This window comes from Ixodes scapularis, unplaced genomic scaffold (genome assembly GCF_016920785.2).
Source record: "Ixodes scapularis isolate PalLabHiFi unplaced genomic scaffold, ASM1692078v2 PGA_scaffold11__112_contigs__length_91849675, whole genome shotgun sequence".
Lineage (NCBI taxonomy): Eukaryota > Metazoa > Arthropoda > Arachnida > Ixodida > Ixodidae > Ixodes > Ixodes scapularis.
Genome location: NW_024609837.1, coordinates 13,227,170 through 13,246,783, shown reverse-complemented (window position 1 = coordinate 13,246,783; position 19,614 = coordinate 13,227,170). Strand labels below are relative to the sequence as shown.

The 19,614-nt window shown below is 44.2% G+C and overlaps 1 protein-coding gene across 1 annotated transcript in view; it reads left to right on the top strand.

Annotated features, from left to right (window-relative positions):
- Positions 1-19,614, top strand: part of LOC8036004 (protein unc-13 homolog B) — a 281,470-nt gene that overhangs the window by 253,489 nt on the left and 8,367 nt on the right. Inside the window, exons 31-38 of the mRNA XM_042288825.1 lie at positions 618-695; positions 1,167-1,244; positions 2,662-2,750; positions 4,059-4,275; positions 4,853-4,921; positions 10,475-10,573; positions 11,195-11,408; positions 14,989-15,087. Of these exons, the coding sequence (XP_042144759.1) occupies positions 618-695; positions 1,167-1,244; positions 2,662-2,750; positions 4,059-4,275; positions 4,853-4,921; positions 10,475-10,573; positions 11,195-11,408; positions 14,989-15,087 (943 nt within the window). The remainder of the gene's footprint in view (positions 1-617; positions 696-1,166; positions 1,245-2,661; positions 2,751-4,058; positions 4,276-4,852; positions 4,922-10,474; positions 10,574-11,194; positions 11,409-14,988; positions 15,088-19,614) is intronic.

Genomic DNA, 19,614 nt, shown 5'->3' with positions numbered 1-19,614 from the left:
CTGGTGCATCATCCGCATGTAAAATATTTTCATACAGAGCACACCTTGGAAAGTGCCTGCACCGTTGGCACACAAAGAAGCCTGTATTTCCAGAACTCGTTATTGGCATAACCTGTCACTCACAACATCTGTCACATCTCTCATAAGGAATGATCTTGTAGCAGTGAATCATTGTATAGTGTGAACAGCATAAAATTTAAACTTTTAAGTATGTACAGTCTGCGGACCATAGTCCAGAAATTATGGTAGATGGGGAGACGACTTCGAAATTCAACTGATATTTTGGTTCCCAGTGACAGTAACACGAACCGTGTGAAATAAATATATTAGCATTCAGGAAAAGCCATAAGGGGCTGGTGACGAGCCAAACATTTTTTCATTTATACGAAAGTATGTCGTCTTATCACATTTCCTGTGCTGTCTGCATAATATTGATGTCAATTGACTGTAGTCTCGCCGGGTATTTGATTTTCATTGCCTTGCGTACGAGGGCATTGATATGGGCTACGAAAATGGAAAAGAACAAGAAGGAATAAAAAATCGGGAATGGTTTTTTGTTTCATGGAGTTTGGCAGCCATGCATACATTGGCTCACCCAATGTTGCTTTTTGTTCCAGACAATTGTGAAAGTACTCACTGCTTATGCAGACATTGTAAAGAAGGAATTTCCAAATTACGTCTTGCAGGAAAAGACGGTGAGTCCGTTTACGTATTGTGGCGTTGCACGCCTAACATTTCACGGAAGTAACGGCTAAAACCCGGATGACTTTAATTTTGCCTGTATTTACTTGCTCCTTAAAAGAAAAAAAAAAAAATGAAAAAAAAAACAAGCTTTGCACAAAGTTTATATGCTGCACGAAGCTGTTCTTACAAGATTTTGTTGCCAAAAAACAAGAAGCTATGGAAAGCAATTCAGTGCACATCTATTTTTGTAAGCTGTTGTCTTTTGACATAATAAAAAAAGTCTCATATGTCATGTTGATGCTACATTATTTTTTCCTTTTTTTGTCAAATTGTAACCAAACAAAAGTTGCAGAAAAACACGATTTCCTTTTATTAATTCTATAATCTTCTTTGCTGGTCCAGCTTGACTCGTATTATTGGCGAATTTCAAAAGTGCAAAAAGCTTGAGAACGTTCCAATTGTGTGCAACTCTTGTCTTTTAGGCATGCATTTTAATGAACAACATTCAGCAACTAAGGGTGCAACTTGAGAAACTTTTCGAGTCTATGGGAGGTGAAAAGGTGAGTGAATCTGCCATCCTTCTTTTTTTAATTTAGGATATTACTTGGTTTGTGATTATTAGTTCTTTGTTTGTGCAGTATATATATTTAAGGTAAATGAACTGAGCAGTTTGTGAAAGTTTTTAGATATCGGAACTTTCCAGCGTGCCAGCTCATTGTCCAAGTCTTAGATTTTTCCAAGTGAGAATTTGTAGAACTAGTATCATCTAGTTTCATCTATCATGTTATAGATTTTGTGTTGTTATAACTTCATTGTTTGCTACAATAATGTATTAAATTTATGTTTGATTTTTAGAACGCAGCTTTTAGGCGCCCATTTCCGGCTTGAGCGGCGTCGGCGTAACTGCGCGTAACCCTCACAACCCTCATGATGGTTATGAGGGTTACTCTCACGAGGGTTACCCTCACGAGGGCTACTCTCGTAACCTTTGTGAGAGTAACCCTGGTGTCCCTCATAACTCTCACGAGGGTTGCGAGAGTTAGTTACCCTCAAAAGGGTTACTCTCACGAGGGTTATGAGAGTTACCCTCACGAGGATTATGAGAGTTACCCTCACGAAGGTCACGAGAGTTACCTTCACAAGGGTTACTAGGGTTGCCCTCACGAGGGTTACCCTCATGAGGGTCACGATGGTCACCCTCACAATTGTCATAAGGGTTACCCCCAGAGGTCACGTGACCCCCCCCCCCCCCTGAGGTCATGTGACACCCCTGAGGTCATGTGACCCCTCTGAGATCGCGTGACCTCAGGGAGTCACCTATTTCTCCGTACCCTTCCCTCCTCCTCAAGAGCTGCGCTCTGATCCGGCGTTACAGGGAGTTGTAAACGGCTTTCATTTTTTTTATCAAGAGAAAAATAACATTAGATCTAAATTGTTCAATAAGGCTCTCTATTTTGTGTCCTTGCAGTGTGCAACTTGGATATATTTTGTTTAAAAGGCATTGCATGTTAGGAGGTTGTATAGGTACTTCTAAACTTCTCCAAAAAATGGTGAATACGTAAAATGAGAGAAACAACAAAGAAGATGCAGGCAAGCTGGTGAATTGTAAATTTTGAGCTTTTATTTATATTTAATGGCCATGGTGCCATCACACTCACTGGGTTGTTCAAGACAAGAATAAGTCTCATCAACCAGGAGTCTAGAAATATTTGCCAAACAGTTCTTTTTATTTTCACCCGGGATGTGACTGCACAAGTTATGGTACTTTGGTTTTGACCCCTGCTTTAGTAATCACAGTGGAGCATTGAAGGGTTTGTGGGCTGAGTTTGTTGACAATCTATTTTTCGTTCCATGTACTCTGGAGCCGCAATACCTTTCCCAATAATGTTACTTCTTTTCCGTTCTCATATGCAAACTTTTATATATGGGACGAAGGAAAATGGGAAATAAATATAAAGTATTCTTTGCACTTTTCAGCTGGAGTCTGATGCAGGGAACATATTGAAAGAGCTTCAACAGTCACTCAATTGCGTCCTAGATGACCTTAGCATAGTGTTCGCAAAAAGGTGAGTCATGTGTTGCTTCTTTTCATCAACCAGAGGCTCTACGATATTTTGTATCTGTTGAAACCCTCGGAATTCTTTGAATGGCTGTTTGGACTTGTTTTGTCAATGCATGTAGCATTGACGAGACTACACTTGGTCCGTAGTCCATAGGAATCACATTTTTGGGCTTCGTCCTTTCGGATTGCTGAATCGTATGTCCCATCTGGTGTCATGCATTATATAATATTTGACGCAAAGCATCGTATGTCACCCAAGTGCGGTGATATGTGTTTCATTAATGTCACGCTGCTGTTATATGGGACACATGACAACACTTGTGACACAGGGTACAGGCTTCTTGCACCTGACGTAACTTCCGGTTTGTCTCGAAAGCAAAACCATCATTGTCATCTGCCGTCAGTGCCTTGGCACCATGTTGGAGGCATTTGGCATCTTATTGCGGCAGCAGTAGTGCTGTAGAACCCTGGCATTTGCCTCGCTCGCATTTGACGATAAAACAAATTGGTGGCGAACAGCCGATGGAACACAGGTCAGAATAAGTGTGACTTGTGTCTGACATCCTCAGATGGCAGCACCTTGCAAGAGTGCCGTCGGATGGCAAAAAATGTGTTGTTTGCTAATCATTTGCAGTGACTGACAAGAAAATTAGTGCCGCTACGTATACGTGAAATTATTGGGGGATATTGTGCATAATTTGTCAGCAGTGTAGCCAGTCCTGCAACTTTTTGGCTGGCAGCACTGATAAAGACTGGAGCTGCTGCACAAGTAATTTGGTTTGCTCTACTTGTCCTAGTCAATTGCAAGGGGCTTCCTCACCTGACTTGAAGTGCAGTCCACAAAGCCTTAGTTGGTAGAAAGGTTTTCTGTCAAGACTGTGCCGGCGTATTCGTTGGAGCTATTCATGGTACCACAAAACATAGCGACGAATGCCTCCAACATGAATTCCGGCAGGTTCCGGCGAGATTTCCGAACCGAAAGTAGTGTTGCATCATGGTCTCGTATGTTCCATGTGGCATAGTCAAACTTTGATCTTGAGCAACTGCACCTTTTGGGCATTGCCTTTCAGATGATTCAATGGTACCTTCCATATGGTATCTTATACTGTTATGTGTCACATTGCACAATATGTCACACACGTAACATTGCACGTCCCTGGAAATTTCATGCTATGTGGGACACATGACACCACACGTGATGCACAATACCGTGCGACTTGCGACGCGATGCGTGCGGCACCTCCTTGCGACGCGTGCAGCGTCTCGTGCATGTGTCACGCAAGTCCCAACGGTTCCTGCGGTCTCCTTTCAGCCTGGAGCCGACCATCAAGCAGAGCATGGGAGAGCTGAGTGCCCTGCTCATGGGCGTGAAGGGCAGCGGCCAGGTTTCCATGAACCAAACGTCGCAGCGCAACGAGGTGACGGCCGAGGCAGACCACGTGCTACACCCGCTCATGGACATCCTAGACGGGAAGCTCACCATGTTTGCACAGGTCTGCGAGCGCACCGTGCTCAAGCGTTTGCTCAAGGCAAGTCTGTCCTGCCTCTTCTTTGCCGAGTGTGTGTCTATAAATAATAATGATGATAATAAAAGGAACGTGCTGTTTTCAGTAGCGACTTCCAAGAATCAGGAAATAACCACTCAGGGTATCTATGCCTTGTTGGAGATGTTGGGGAAGCATTAGGAAATTCTGTGGGGCCTTCGTTGACCCATGAGGCATTGAGCATGAACCATTGACTCATGACTAAAAGTTCTTGCATGTTTAGTTGTGAGAGGTGACTAAGATACATTTTTAACAAAACCCTCTTCTCTGGCAAGAGACTACACATAGTTGGCCCAACTACAAGTTTATGGTCTTTTATTCTCTGTTTGAGGAGTTGGTTATAGATAGGCCATACTATAACAAGTTGCAATGATGAAAGTAGCCATTTTTGTCGGTGTCCCGCTTATCACTGTTTTCCAGTGTCATTCCGATAAATGACGGAATTTTGGCCTTTCCAAGGTCTTGAGGCGCTGCTGCAAGCTCTTGAGCAAATGTGGCTTTGCCATAGCTGAATGGTTTCATAGTCTGCTCCGAGCTAACCCTTGTTGGTCAACCGTTGCAGGAACTCTGGAAGATTGTGATGCACACGATGGAGAAGACGGTCGTGCTTCCACCAATGGGAGAGAAGAATGTGAGTGAAACACTGGTTTCTGTGCGTACAGTAGACTCGCGGTAATTTTAACTCAGATATTTCATACTTCTGGTTAATTCGAAAACAAGTTTAAAAATTTTGGTCGTCCCACAATGTTTTTAATGTATTCATAAGCCGCTTAATTCGAGTAGAGTTTTCGTGCAATTCATATTTTTTGTTCTCGCGGCCCCGTTGAGTGCACTTCTTTCCGAGCGCCATTGCACTGCAGAGGGGCAAGACCCGTGCATGTTGCTTCTCCACAGTGCACCGGTGCTCGGTGGGAAGCGCTCTCAACAAGGCTCAAGCTGCCCACCATGAGCCATGAAAACGGGCACCACGCGGATATTTTCACAGCAACTTGCGCAGACGGTGTGACGTGGCAGCGGCATGGTATAGGTTCATGTCACAGCGTCCGTTGTTATGAAAACTGCCGCACGGTGCTATGAAGTTGCTATGGAAACTGCCGCGCTGTGCTCGTTGTCCTGACCCATGTGTCACCTGCCTTATAGTTGACATCAGACAACTTCTTGGCCTGATGAACAAACTTGATTTTGTTTTGGGTTGTCAGGTTCTGTCTAAGCAGTCCACAATAAACAACATCTTTGAGAAGTAAACAAACTTATGAAATACATTTCACAAATGTTTCATGCGTGGCATACCTGCTTATGATCGGTAGGCCTATGTAGAGGAAATCATCAAATATCTGCTTTGTATGTGTAGCCATTCATATGGCAAATCATAATTTTATCTTGCATCATATATAGATGAATTCCTGATTTATCAAACTTCCAATAATTCAAACAAAATTTGTGGCTTCTTGGAGTTTCCATTAATGAGAGTCTACTTTATGTCAAAATCTAAAAGGTTGAAGCCAACATTGTAATGTGACAGTAATGGATCATATTTTTCATCATTCATCAATAAATATTTAAAAAATTGCTGCAAAAATAAAAAAATTCCATCCAACTGAAAGCAAGCTAAAGTAATTCCAGTTCATAGATTGGGCAACAGAGAATGCGTTTCAAACTATGGACTGATCCCACATTGACATGTTGCAAATTACTGGAACATATAATCCTAAAGCACATAACTGCTTTCGTCGAAGAAAATGACGCCTTAAATGCTTGCCACCGCTTAAATGCCTGCCAGCACGGCTTCCGATCCGGCTTGTCAACCGTTGCCCAGTTAATTGAAAGCTTGCACGGTTTCTCCTCTGTCATAAATCGCAGAAGTCAGGTGGATCTCATCTTTTTAGATCTGTCAAAGGCTTTTGACAGGGTCTCTCGCAATAAACTATTTTTTAAAAATTAACAAAAATCTGAGACGACACTCAAGTAGTAAATTGGATTAGGGACTACACCTCTGGTTAATCTCAGTTCGAAGAAATTAGCGGAAATAGTTCAGTAAATAAGCTTGTGTGTTCCAGAGCACCTCAGGGCTCAGTATTCTTTCCTGCTTCTTTTCCTGCTCTATATAAACAGTATAAGAGAAAGCCTCGACATAAACATTAGACTCTTTGCTGAAAATTGTATAATACACTCTGAAACAATAAATCTTTGGGACCACTTAAAATTTCAGTGTGCTATAAACGAGATCTCATACTGGTGTAAAGAATGGCAGATGCTTATCAACACAAACAAGACAGTAGTCATGTCAAGTAGAAAGAAAAATAAAATAAATCACTCTACGATATCAAGGGAAACATTATATAAAATGTGCACGAATACTACTTGGGTGTTTTGTTCACAAGCGATCTTGACTGGGGCATGCACATAGATGCAGTGACTAAAAAAGCATTAACGAAGCTGGGGTGCCTAGGACGACTAAAGTGTGCATCGGGGGTACTGAACTTTTGGCTTGCACGACACTGATTTGGGCTATGCTTGAATGTGCTAGTCCTGTTTAGTATCCTTTCACAAAAACTAACATTCAGAAATTGTACAAAGTACAGAGACTCACTGTAAGATTCATTACCAATAAGTTTGGCATGCGTGATTCGCCTGTTGAACTCGGTTGAAGGCTTGGTATGCGGCCACTAGAAAAAAGAACTGAGCTCATAAGACTAATACTAATTTACCAAATAGCCAATAATATGACAAAAGTAGGCAAGTCAACTACCTTTTTTCCCATGATGGAAGAGCAACCCATTCATACCGTGGGAAATTATTCAGAGCTCCAGCCTACAAATAACGGCATCAAGTTTTCATTTTTTTCCTCTAGCCATTCAGGGATCAGGGGTGGAAGCGCTGCGCCAATTGCGCCATTGTGCTCCAATCCACTTTCGCTGCGCCATCCTGCTCCCAAGCGCACATGTTGCGCTAAAACTATCCAAACATGTTTTTTTTGTTTTTTTTTAAGGCTATATTTATTGGAGTATTCTTTATTCGCCACAGTGGTTTACCATGTTGTGTTCGTTTAGGTAATTCTGAACCGACAAAGCCTTTTAGCAAACCGTTACCGCGTACCGCGCACTGCCGGAGCCTTTGAAGCACGCTTCTAACCGTGCGCCGGAGTGATGCCGTGACCGCGGGGCGCGTGCTTAAAAGCATGCTTTCAAAGGCTCCGGTACTGCGCGGTACGCGGTAATGGTTTGTTAATTGGCCGTATTGATAAGAAACCATCATACCGATGTGGTCGTGTCAATTGCGTGGGAGTCTGATCTCCGAAAATGGCACAAGCGCAAGTTGCTTTGTCAGAGTACTCATTAGAACTCTGACAAACGGCAAAACGATGCTTCGATGCATCGTTTCGTCATTGACTTCAGTTGCGAGTCAGCCGTTGTCCTGTCGTATTGTTTACCCGTTCGTCGTCCCTGTTTTTCTGAAACTGTTTCTCATCATGTTCATCTTCTTTTTTTTTTTTTTTTTGCGCAGTGGCACTGAGCATGATTGAGTGTATTCGAAATACCACACACGCGCATTAAATCGCCGTAACGTCTCGTACAGACGCCCACCCTCAAATAATCACACATCTCGTTTGTTTTTTGTTTTTTTGCATTCATTGCGTTATTTGCGGTATCGGTACGCGACAAGCGCGCTCGCGGCGGGCTTTCTCGTGCTTATCGCACGGTGACACGCGAATCTGCAGCATCCGTACAATGCGGGGTGACATGACACGCAAATTCAAAATTCGTTGCCATTTTTTTTTTTGCACGCAATATTGGTTTTTGTGACACCCGAGTTTGTTTGAGGGGGCCGGGTTCTCGCGTCTATATTGCAGTGTGAAGCGCGAATGCGCTGCGTCCGCATTCTGCTGCCGTACCCGTTGACTGGGGAGTTCATAGCAAATTCCCACATATTTATTGCAGACGCGAGTTCGCCGTGTCTGCAATATGTATCAGTAACGAAAAGACAGTAAGTGCGTAGGCGAGCTGGCTATAATTAATCGTGGTGTTAAAAACCCAAGGTTGTGGTGAGGAAAAAGTTAGGAAACTTTGAAGTTGAAGAGTTCCCGTTTCACGTAGCTTGTAGTGCCCCCCCCCCGACACACACACACGCACACACACACATAGACACACACACCATTTCACTTTTAATTTTGGGTGGGCATTCTTTCAGGACCTCATTGTATATAAATGTACATAAGATCTTGCTGGCTTTTGTTCACCTATCATCTAATTTCTGGGGAAAGAAATAACTACTCTACAAAATTAAACATTGGGTATAATATATATTTATTTATGCGTGTTTTGGGCGATTGCTTTTGCTGAGGCTGCTTCCGCGTTCCTCATTCGTGTCGTAAACGTAAGATATAAAAGCGATACTTGGTTGCCTCAATCATCTGTAGAGTTTCGTGTACGTGGCGAATGCACCTGCTGGCACCCAAACAGCAAGCCGGCGGGAGGACATGGAGAAGAGTGGGAATGGACCTGCTGAGCGAAGCAAATTCTGAACCGTTGTGCTAGAACACATCCAAGCAATGCAGTGGGCAAGTCGTCTGCCTCTTGCACAGGAGATGCGGTGACTTCAGAACGACGCCGAGCTGTGATTGGTTTTGATTGAAAGGGTAGTGAGTAGACCTCAATGCTAAATGCCTTGAGGTATACCCACTTATTTTTTTAATCGGCCAATAAGAGTTCGCCGTTTTGACGTCACGCAACCCCTGTGCAAGATGCAGGCAAACTTGCGCTCCGCATTGACTTAAGGAAAACCTTCCATTTTATGGTCTTACTTGCTAGTTTTGTAAGTCAATTTTTTTTTAAACTCCTAGACAAGCTTTCTTGTTTCTTTTTAGTCAGTGATACCTGTTTTAGTAAGGGTTAATTAAGTGTGTATGTATGAGCAGGAATGATATAGGTAGTATCATGAAGTTTTCAATATTTTGCATTTGTACTTTTATCAGATAGAGTAAATTTGTACTCTATTGAGCATTGGAATACTTTTGATTTGTATTCTGTTGAGTATTGGAATACTTTGGTTGCTAAACAGGGACTTCAGAGATTTGTATTTCTTTATAATGAACTGTAGTCAGTATTGGACTTTATTCCATACCATACTATTGCAGCTTGAAAGGGTTTTGTTTTTAACTTATGAAACGTGCGATTTAGGTTGTTAAATTGTGAAAATGTTTTGTCTTCATAAGGCTTAAGTTGTTTTTCTTTAGTTGCATATGCCTACTATTGTAAATCCATCAGAGAAACCAACCCGTTACCACCAGGACAGTTCTCAATGGCAGCCATTCAAATACTTTTTATGCCATGGGCTGGAATATATTTAAGGAAAGGTCATGTTTGGAAATAGTTCTGGAACGTCACATGGCGATGCTTTTCTATTTATATTTATTTTTGTATTTCGAAAAACACATCTGTGCTTATAGCACCGAGTTTGAATCGGGTTACCAGCTCCAAGATATGCTTATACTGCTACGAAACTCGATTTTTGTTGCTTCTGAGCAGCTCCAAAGCTGAACTTTTACTGCTCCAAAGCTGAACTTTTACTGCTCCAAAGCTGCTTCAAAGGGGCATCTTTGCTGCTCCCAGACCTGCTCCAAAAGGCTGAAGCTTGCTTCCACCCCTGAGGGATGGAACAGCTTGCCCAAACACGTTGTCCACGCCAGCTCGCTAACACAGTTCATGAATAATGTTGAAGTGCTATTGATGTGAAAATAGCATTCTCTTTCACTCTCTTTATGTTTCATACTTATTGTTACCCTCTGTTTAACTATGTATTATGGTTAGGCACCTGTGTTTTGTACCACCCTACAAAAACCCTCCAATGAGGAGGATAAATAAATAAATGGATTAAAATGGCAAAGAAACAACAAATATTAAAGGCTCTATTGATAAATAAATAATATTTTCTGAAGAACACAGCAATAATTTATGTTAATCTGATGAGGAAATATGCTGCACTTCGTGAGAAACAAAATTCGCTGGCATTCTTTTCATACCACCCTTAGATAGCATCTCCTTGTTCCGCTGATCTGCAGTGCCTCCTAGAACTGCCCTTTGGTTCTCACTGGTCTCACCTCAATGCTTCACCACCTCTCCATCCTCTGAGTCTTACTCCATCTTCTCTCTTTCTTCCTATCTCTCTCCCTCTCTCTATGCCACAGATGATCCTCCCTAACTTGCCCAATGCCAAAATCGAAGACGTGTCACGGCTCTTCCGAAATCATGTGGCTGCCAACAAGCTGCCTACGCTTGGCGTTATGGTGAGGGGTGAATCTGGACCCTTCTCCCCCCCTTTTTTTTCCCCTCTCTTTCTGACCCACTTTCTGAAACACCTCCTAGAAAATAAATCTGTAGTGCTTGAATTTCTGAGTCACTTACTGGAGATCAGTAAGAAGCACAGATTGAACATGAGGGCTGCATCAACATTGTGCTGGGACTTGTGTTCCCACTGATTGAACATGAGTCTTAGCCAATGCTAATGCAGAACCCATGTCCAATCTCTGCTCCGTGCTGGCTTCCGGAAGGTAACGAAATGATGTAAAACATTATTGCCTTTTTATCTACGAGGTGGGTCTTTCTCGACAAGCTGTGCTACCCAAATTACAGCTGCTGTTGTCACATTTTTACTGTTGCCAGTAGAGCCTTTCAGCTTGAAAAAAAGGGAGTGAATACCAAAACTTAAAATTCAGTAACTTGTCAAAAAAATTAGTTCGGCCTATAATTTGGGTCACCGTTTCACCTGTGTCTACCTATGTGTTAACCAAATTGTGAGGCAAATCGGCGACCATCGAAATTTTGCAGTTTGTCAGATGAGCGTCCTTGGCAAGAGATGTTGGTCGTGTGGCTCTGCAACTGTGGTCACAGTGGGCTTACCCTTGCAGGAGGTGGAGAAGAACCTGACGCCAAAGCAATGTGCTGTGTTGGACGTAGCCCTGGACACGATCAAGCAGTACTTCCACGCGGGTGGCAACGGCCTCAAGAAGACCTTCTTGGATAAGAGCCCTGAACTGCAGAGCCTGCGCTATGCTCTGTCCCTTTACACACAGACCACGGACACTCTCATCAAGACTTTTGTCACCAGCCAAACCAAACAAGGTGAAGAGCTAGGGCAGGAGATAATGGAACACCCCCCCCCTGGCTACGCCACTGGTTCATAGTCCTGGGCTTGCTTCGTCATGGGTTCTCAGACTGGGTTCCAAGGAATTCCGGGGCTTTCCCACTGTACCCTCAGGGGCTGGCTCTCCAGAGTATCCTCCTGGGTTCCCCAAAGTGCCTTCAGAGGCTCCCCAGAGTACCCTCAGGAGTTCCCCAGAGTACCTTCAGGAGTTCCCTAGAGTACCCTCAAGGGTTCCCCAAAGTATCCTCAGGGGCTCCCCAAAGTACACCCAGGGGTGCCCCAGAGTACCCTCAGGAGTTCCTTAGATCCCCCTCAACGCTCCCCAGAGTATCCTCGGGGTCTCCCTACAGTACACTCAGGGGCTCTCCAGAATACCCTCAGGGGTTCCCCAGAGTACCCTCAGCATACTCTCAGAGCTTTCCAGAGTACACTCGGGAGCCCCAGTGTTCCTTCAGGAGTTCCCTAGAATACCCTCAGGGGACTCCCATAGTACTCTCAAGGGTTCCCCAGAGTACCTTCAGGGACTCCCCAGAGCAGAGCCGTATATGTAGGGAGTTTGTTCAATAGTTGGCACGAATAGGGCAAAAATAAGGGCATGTCATTAGCCGAAATTGTTTCAATGACCTTAAGCGCGATGATTGCAGCTCTTGTGACCAGCCACTAGCCACAAATATTTCCCTAAACATATACACTCCAATCACGATATCTAGGTAAGGATGTATTCAAGTATTTCATTTCAGCACACTAGGGTTGAAGATTTTTAATCATTGTAACTGAAAGGGCAACGCACACAACGTTGACATCAGGGTGACATGCAGAATGCACTTATCTCCCTTTTGATGGCAGTCGCAGCCACGGCAACGACCGAGTGGACGTTTAAAACTGTGGTCACGACTTCGTGGGGATTTTGACCCTAACCCAGAACATGCACCCCATGTTTGCAGTTTTGTCTCATGTTTCAGAAAGCTTTTCTTGTCAATGTCATCTTTTGTGGCTGAGTAAGCACACTCAGCACCTTGATGATCCCTATTTCCACCAATCTCTTACTATTATTCATTCATGTACTTTCAGCCTCATCTAGAAACAAAAAATACCTGCGCCGAAGTGTACGGCTCTTTCAAGGTCATTTCGGCTTTATTTCACTTCGCAGGATTATCGTGGAGGATATGTGGCGCTGGCGGTGGCGATATGCCACTTTGACTGCTCCCGCCAGCTGCTTTTATTGATCAAACTCTCAATATATGGCTCTGCCAGAGTACCCTCAGGGGCTCCCCAGAGTACGCTCAAAGGTGTCCCAGAGTACGCTTAGGAGTCTTCCCAGAGCACCCTCAGGAATTCCCAAAGAGTACCCTCAGGGGTTCCCAAGAGTATACTCATGGGTGCCCCAAGTACCCTCAGGAGTTTCCTAGAGTACCCTCAGGGGCTCCCCAGAGTACCTTCAAGGGTTCCCCAGAGTACTATTGGTGTCTCCTTATAGTACCCGCTGGGGTACCCCAGAATGCCCTCAGGGGCTTCCCAGGGTACCCTCAGAGGCTTCCCAGAGTTCACTCAGGGGGTGCCCCAGAGTACCCCCTGGAGTTCCCTATAGACCTTTTCTGCAAGTGCGCCGCCATCTTGAATTGACGTCACTTCCAGTATGGGCGAAAACATTGTTTCGCCTTTGCCACGCCAATAGAAGGCATTTAGGATATAAGCGTAACCGTCACACTTTCTCGTTTTGCCTCCCCTTTATTTTTTTACTATTTGCAGGTTGAAACGTTGGATTATTTTTTTGTCGCCCATACCGGATATTCCTATTAGGTGGCTGGGGACAAGAGTGCACAGAAAAGGTTTATTGTACCATAAGGGGCTCCCCAGAATACTCTCAGGGGTTCCCCAGAGTACCCTTAAGGTCAGACCCTTGTACCCTCAGAAGCTCCCCATAATACCCTCAGGGGCTTCCCAGAGTACCCTTACGGACTCTCCAAAGTACCCTCAAGTGTTCCCCAGAGTCCCCTCAGGGGTTCTCCAGAGTACACTCAGAAGTGCCGCCGGGTACCCGGAGGAGTTCCCTAGAGTACCCTCAGGGGTTCCCCAAGTTACCCTCAGTCTCCCCACAGTTCCCTCAGGGGTTCCCCACAGCACCCTCAGGGTCTCCCCAGAGTACACTCAGGGGTGCCCCAGAGTACACTCAGGAGTCCTGTAGAGTACCCTTGCGGGCTCTTCAGAGGACCTTCAGGGGTTCCCCAGAGTACCCTCAGGGTACTCCAAGCACCGACACAGTGCTCATGTCGAATCTAGAAACATAGAAAATCTAGCAGTATGGCCTTCTTATTTAGACGTTGACATGAAGCTGTTTTCACATCAGAAATTGGACAATTGCCGCCGCGCCACCGGCTTCACGTCGATGTGTTGTCATCATGTTGACATTTGCAGAAACTTAAGTGACTTCACTTTGGAAATAGGCCAGTTACTGACGCGGAGCCAGCACCAGGCAGGCCTCGGCAACAGACATTTTGGGTATATTGTTTCAGATGCTTAGTTTTGCATCAAGTCATTTTTGTCCTGATATTGGGATATTGTCTATGTGCAGCTGGCAATGTAAAGCACCAGTAATTATCACGCCAGCTATTGCAGACGCTTCATTTGGCATGTAACCGGCTCAATGTTGGAAGATGGGCTTCAGTCGAATCTCGTTAATTCAAACTTGCAGATAATTCAAACGAACATGCAGGTGAAAAGACGGTGAGAGTGCAGGCGAGTTGGTGGTAGCTAATCATGTCGTATTACACCTGAGACTGCGGTGGAAGAAATCGGAAGAACTTTCAGTAGAAGGAACAGACACAGAGAACGAAGGTCCCGTCTCGTGTGTCTCCATGGGAGGAAACTCCCAGTAATTCAAGCTTTGCTTTATTCAAACGAATTCTCGGTCCCTTTCAAGTTTGAATAAACGAGATTCGACTGTATCTACGAAGCGCAGTCGACAGTGGCTGAGTGACGGCAATAGCCCGAATGTTTCGAGTGTGGGGCTAAGCTTTTGGGGAAAAAAAGACTTGACCATCCAATGGTAAATGATTTGTTCTTCTGCGTTTATCTTCGCCCTTTCTTACTATTTTCAACTCTCTATCTTTATGCCACTTTGAGAGCATTTTTGGTTATTTATTGGCCCCTCACGGTGATGCTATTCCAGGCGAAAATCGGTCCACTTCCGGCTGGATTATGGAAGTGGAAATAAGGTGGTCCAGCTGGATTCCAGCTGGACCCAGCTTGACTCAGCTAGATCCGGCTGAAATCCAGCTGGACCCAGCTGAAATCTAGCTGGATTCCAGCTGGACCCAGCTCGACCCAGCTAGATCCAGCTGAAATCTAGCTGGACCCAGCTGAAATCCAGCCGGACCCAGCTGGATTCCAGCTGGACCCAGCTGGAATCCAGCTGGACCCAGCTGGAATCCAGTTGGACCGCCTCATTTCCAGTTCCATAATCCAGCTGGAAGTGGACTGATTTTTGCAATGTAAGTTGTTGACATGAAGCTCACTCTCTCGTGGTGTCTGCCCTCTCTTTGATTCTTCACTCTCCAGATCAGCCGGGTGCAGACGAAGGCAGCGTTGGGGAGGTTTCAGTTCAAGTGGACCTGTTCACACACCCCGGCACCGGGGAGCACAAGATCACCGTGAAAGGTGAGCATCTCCAACTGTCGGTTCTAGGCGCTAGTGAAGAGTGGATTTGGAGTTTGTTTGAAGCAAATTCAAATCGAATAGTGGTATTGGCCGAATATTTTAGAATCGAATATTGAATAGTTTTTCTAAGCCTTTCACTACTGAACAGGCTGAAACGAAAACCCAGCTGAGCTTGCGAAGGTCGTCGCCAACCTTGCATTTTTTCGTTTCACAGATAACTCAGTTTTAATCGAAGTATATTTATGGACCGTGGCCTCCGAAAGGTCATTGCGTGCTTCAAGGCGGCAAGTAAATGACGCATTTGATATAAAATTAGACCTGTAGACATGCCCAGCTGTGCCTATAATCGAGGGAATTAAAAAATACAGTCGCTATATGCAAATATCTTTTCTTCAATTAGGTACGACTAATACCCCTGTCAGACAGGCATCTTAAATGACCTTTACGCTAAAGGACCTTTAGTGTAAATGTCATTTAAGCAATGGCGCACGGCAACTCAAATGGCATTTAGCGTAGAGGTCGTTTTCATGAACCTGAGTTCCCACAACTCATTAACTGCTGCTAAAGGCATACTCTCGTCAGCAGCAGTCCACACTGAAGACGCGAATTGAAAGAAAAGATTGTACTTGTACCTAAAATCAATGTTTTTTTTATTTTTATAATTAAAAAAAGAGTGTGTTTCACATATATCTTGTACAGACCTCGCTCTACTAAGAGTTTTCTGTACTCGCGGCCCCAGCTATCTAGTAGGCCTCGTCGTCGCGTGCTCACATCGTCCGCTTCGGGACTTCGGTTTTCCTTCTCTCGATTTTCCGTATAACTATAGTTACCGAGCTTTTATTTCTCTACTTTATATTTTATCATCTTTTAATAGTGTATTACTAACTGTACTGTATATATTTAGTATTTTTTGTACATATATAAATCTTTATCTCGCTCTCACTTCGTGTGATATGTCGAACAACAAAGGAGTGTCCACAAGTAATACCCGTGTCAGACGGCGTTCTAAAGATCCTTTTCACTAAGCTCCTTTATAAAACCGGCAAACTAGCGCACGCCGTAGGCCACGTGTGCACTCAACATCGTGAGCAGATTGGCCGATTTTTTAAAGGAGCTTAGTGAAAGGATCATTAGAACGCCGTCTGACGCAGGCATAAGAAGGGGTCACTGCGCTTCCATTAGAGTGTCGAGGCGACCTGGGTGCTGACATGACTTTGCGAGGAGCCCTTCCTCGAGGCAATCAGCCTCTTGTTGGGCAGATTGAACGTCGGTGCTGATCGTCAGCAAAGCATGCGGGATCGATGCCAAAAAACCATTCATTGATGCCAAAGCACCTTCATAGTGGGCATGCAGGCACATCAGGAACGCGACACCAGACGCAGGGTCCATCGGAGCCGGATTAACATTGGGAGGAATATTCATCGAGGGAACAAACATAGACGCGTGCGATGAAACTCAAGCGCGAGCACGACGATGAACCGAACAGGGCAAAGTGTAGCAGAAGCACGAAAAGGAGCGGGAGACGCTCAGGGCTGCCGATAATTGCCAAAAAAAACGATTTGCTTGCGCTTAGGGGGGGACACCTTCCAGAAAAAAACAATTTCTGCAAAAAAAGTTGATTTTGAAAAATGTCATAATTACATCCACCAGCATATAGAGAGTTAAATAAAAACAGAAAGAATAAACATAGGGACGGACAGAACAACACCTCTTTCGTGTTGTGTTGAAAGTCGAAAGAGGTGTTGTTCTGTCCGTCCCTATGTTTATTCTTTCTGTTCTTATTTAACTTCACCAACGCGCTCACGTCGAACTAAATATAGAGAGTATTCCCAGAAGGTTTCATTCGTGTACACTGCATACTTAATTTTTGATAAATTATTTTCGGTTTAGCGGTGCTAAAGAAAAGGTTCAGGTTGGAGCACTTTGAATGCATTTTTCTCCATTCCTTTTTCTGGCATAAATATCACTTTAGGAAAACTATCATTTTGTTATTACACAACTTGGATTCATTTTTATGAGTTTTTCTACGGTGAAATATTAAGGGGAAGATAGGTATGACCTTGTATTTTTATTTTTGCCATTTTTTTATGCTCAAAAACAAATTTTGGGCAAAGGATGGAAATCTAAAAAACAATATTTGTGTTTATGTGGCTTTTTTGTCATGAAACATGGTATAATATAGAAATATAGCTCCATAGCTATCTGTTCTGAACTGTCCTAAAGCAATGTAACATATGAAAACAACAAATTGATAAGTAATTTTAAAATGATAGTTTTCCTAAGCAGACACGCCCACTTTCATCTTTGAACATTTGCAATTTTTTGTACTTCACCCAGGTTAACAAAATTTGGCACAAATGTTCTCAAAATCAAAAGAAACAAGCCCTGTAAATGTCATTTAAATCAGACAAGTAGTTCAAACATTCACTTTTTTTGGGTAGTGTTCCCCCTTAAAGTGGACTTTGTTATAATAACTCAACTGAACTCGTCATATTTTCTTTTTTTGAATATTTTGTTTGCTTCAGAAAAACTTTAAAAAATTATATTTATATTGCCAAAATAATATTTTTCTGGCGTGAACATGATTTTTGCGTTTGAACCGAGCTACGAGACTTCAATCGCTGTAAACATTGTCTAAATGACATTTGCTTGCGCTGTCTGGCACGGCAGAACTTGAAGGTCATTTGAAAATCCTAAAGGCCTTTGGCGTAGAGGTCCTTTTAGGTGCCCGTCTGACAGAGCTATAACACAGGTTGTCAGAACATCTCTGCTTAAAGGGATACTACAACAAAATTTCGGCACTCATTTTTTGGTCTATATGTGTTCAAAGGAGCAGCATCACATCGAACATACCAATATCTTCTTAAAAAAGTCACGAAAAGGAATTTTAGAACGAATTAAAGGATTAGTAAGGAGCACCTGGTGGATGTCGCTAACGCCTCGCTTGTAATGCCCGTCTAGAAACCTTGGCAGCTAGTGACGGAGGTTGTCTCGCCTCCAGCTACGACGAGAGAAGAGGAGAACGAGGAACTCCCCTCCTCCCGGGAATGCCTTTTGTCTGTCGCAGAAGTTGCTATTGTCCCCCTACAAGATTATAGAAGATTAACCCGTCACTCAAAATTCATACAAAAGCAGCCGCTTCGGTGGCTGGAACGACTAGGCCATCCTCTCGACGTGGGCCTCGCCGTAGCTTTGCTCGTACTGAGACGACCCACGTCACGATTGCGTTGGATGTCACGTGGTCTCCGCTCGGCCTTCTTCTAGCGCTTGCCAGAGTGTGCCGTTTATAACGAAAAATACAGCCACCAGGCTCAAAATAGAAACGTGCGATTGTCTTTTACGGATATTGTGGATCATATTGAACCTATTTTTGAACACGACGGGAATATTTCAAATTTCTCTGAAGTACCCCTTTAAGATATACTCATGCATGCCAGTTTAATTTTGAACATTTTACTGCAGTGTAGATATCAACATTCATGAAGTTTCTCTTTCTTTTTGAATGCACAAGGCGCACGTGCACCATCCCACTTTGGAAATGAGCTTTTCTTCTTTTCGAAATGTTAATGGCAGCGGATTAGCAGATGTGGCAGAAACTGCCCCCTTTCCTCTCCAGTGTTTGCACTTCCAAGGCGGATACTGGTGGGAAGAGCTCCCCTGAATTCTTAACCTGTCACCGACTATGGTTGTGACAAGTATTTTGTATACAAATCGTTGGCGAACTACATTGCATTGATATCACTTTCTGTTGTGAGGAAGTATTTCTATATCCACATATACAGTGATGTGATTGCTGTGCCAATTGTGCCAAACTGCTCCAAGTGGCTAACCCTGCTACATCCTGCTACATTTTGTCAAAATATGGGTAATCTGCGCCGAGCCTGCGCCAAAAAAACAATTTCGGTCGCCTTTCGAAACCGAAACTAAACTGAGTACCGTAATCGAGCATGCGTGTGTTATGTGGCGCAGGCGGCCGCCCCACACAAAGTACCCTGCAGGCGCGTAGCCAGGATTTTGATTCGGGGGCGCCCGCCCATGACAAAATGCTGTATGAGGGAGGGGGGGTAGAGGAGATTCCAGCAAAATAGGCGATTTTTGACAAAAAGGTCAACAGTGCACAGTAAACGGGGACTAAAGAAAGTGCAAACAGGACAAGCGCCGCTTGTCCTGTTTGGACTGTTGGACCAAAATGGTACAACAGTCCAAACATCCTGTTCGACCAAAATTAAAGATTTTTAGGGATCCAGCCCCCCCCCCCCCCCCCCTTCCCCCCCCCCCCCCCCCCCCCCACTCCCCCTGGCTTTGTGCCTGGTAACCTGCATCAATCGTCCGTTCAGTCTTGCATGGTTTTCCCGCTGCTTCGCGTTTCGCGCTTTCATCGTCTCATGGGTCTCGTCTTGCGTCTTTCCTTGAAATATTTTCAACGATAAACGCGGGGGTGTGCAGACGCTCCGACGCTAGCGTGTCGGGTACCAGTTATGCCGTCATGCTGCGATACAAAAGCATGTGTTTTTGCGTGGCGGGAGT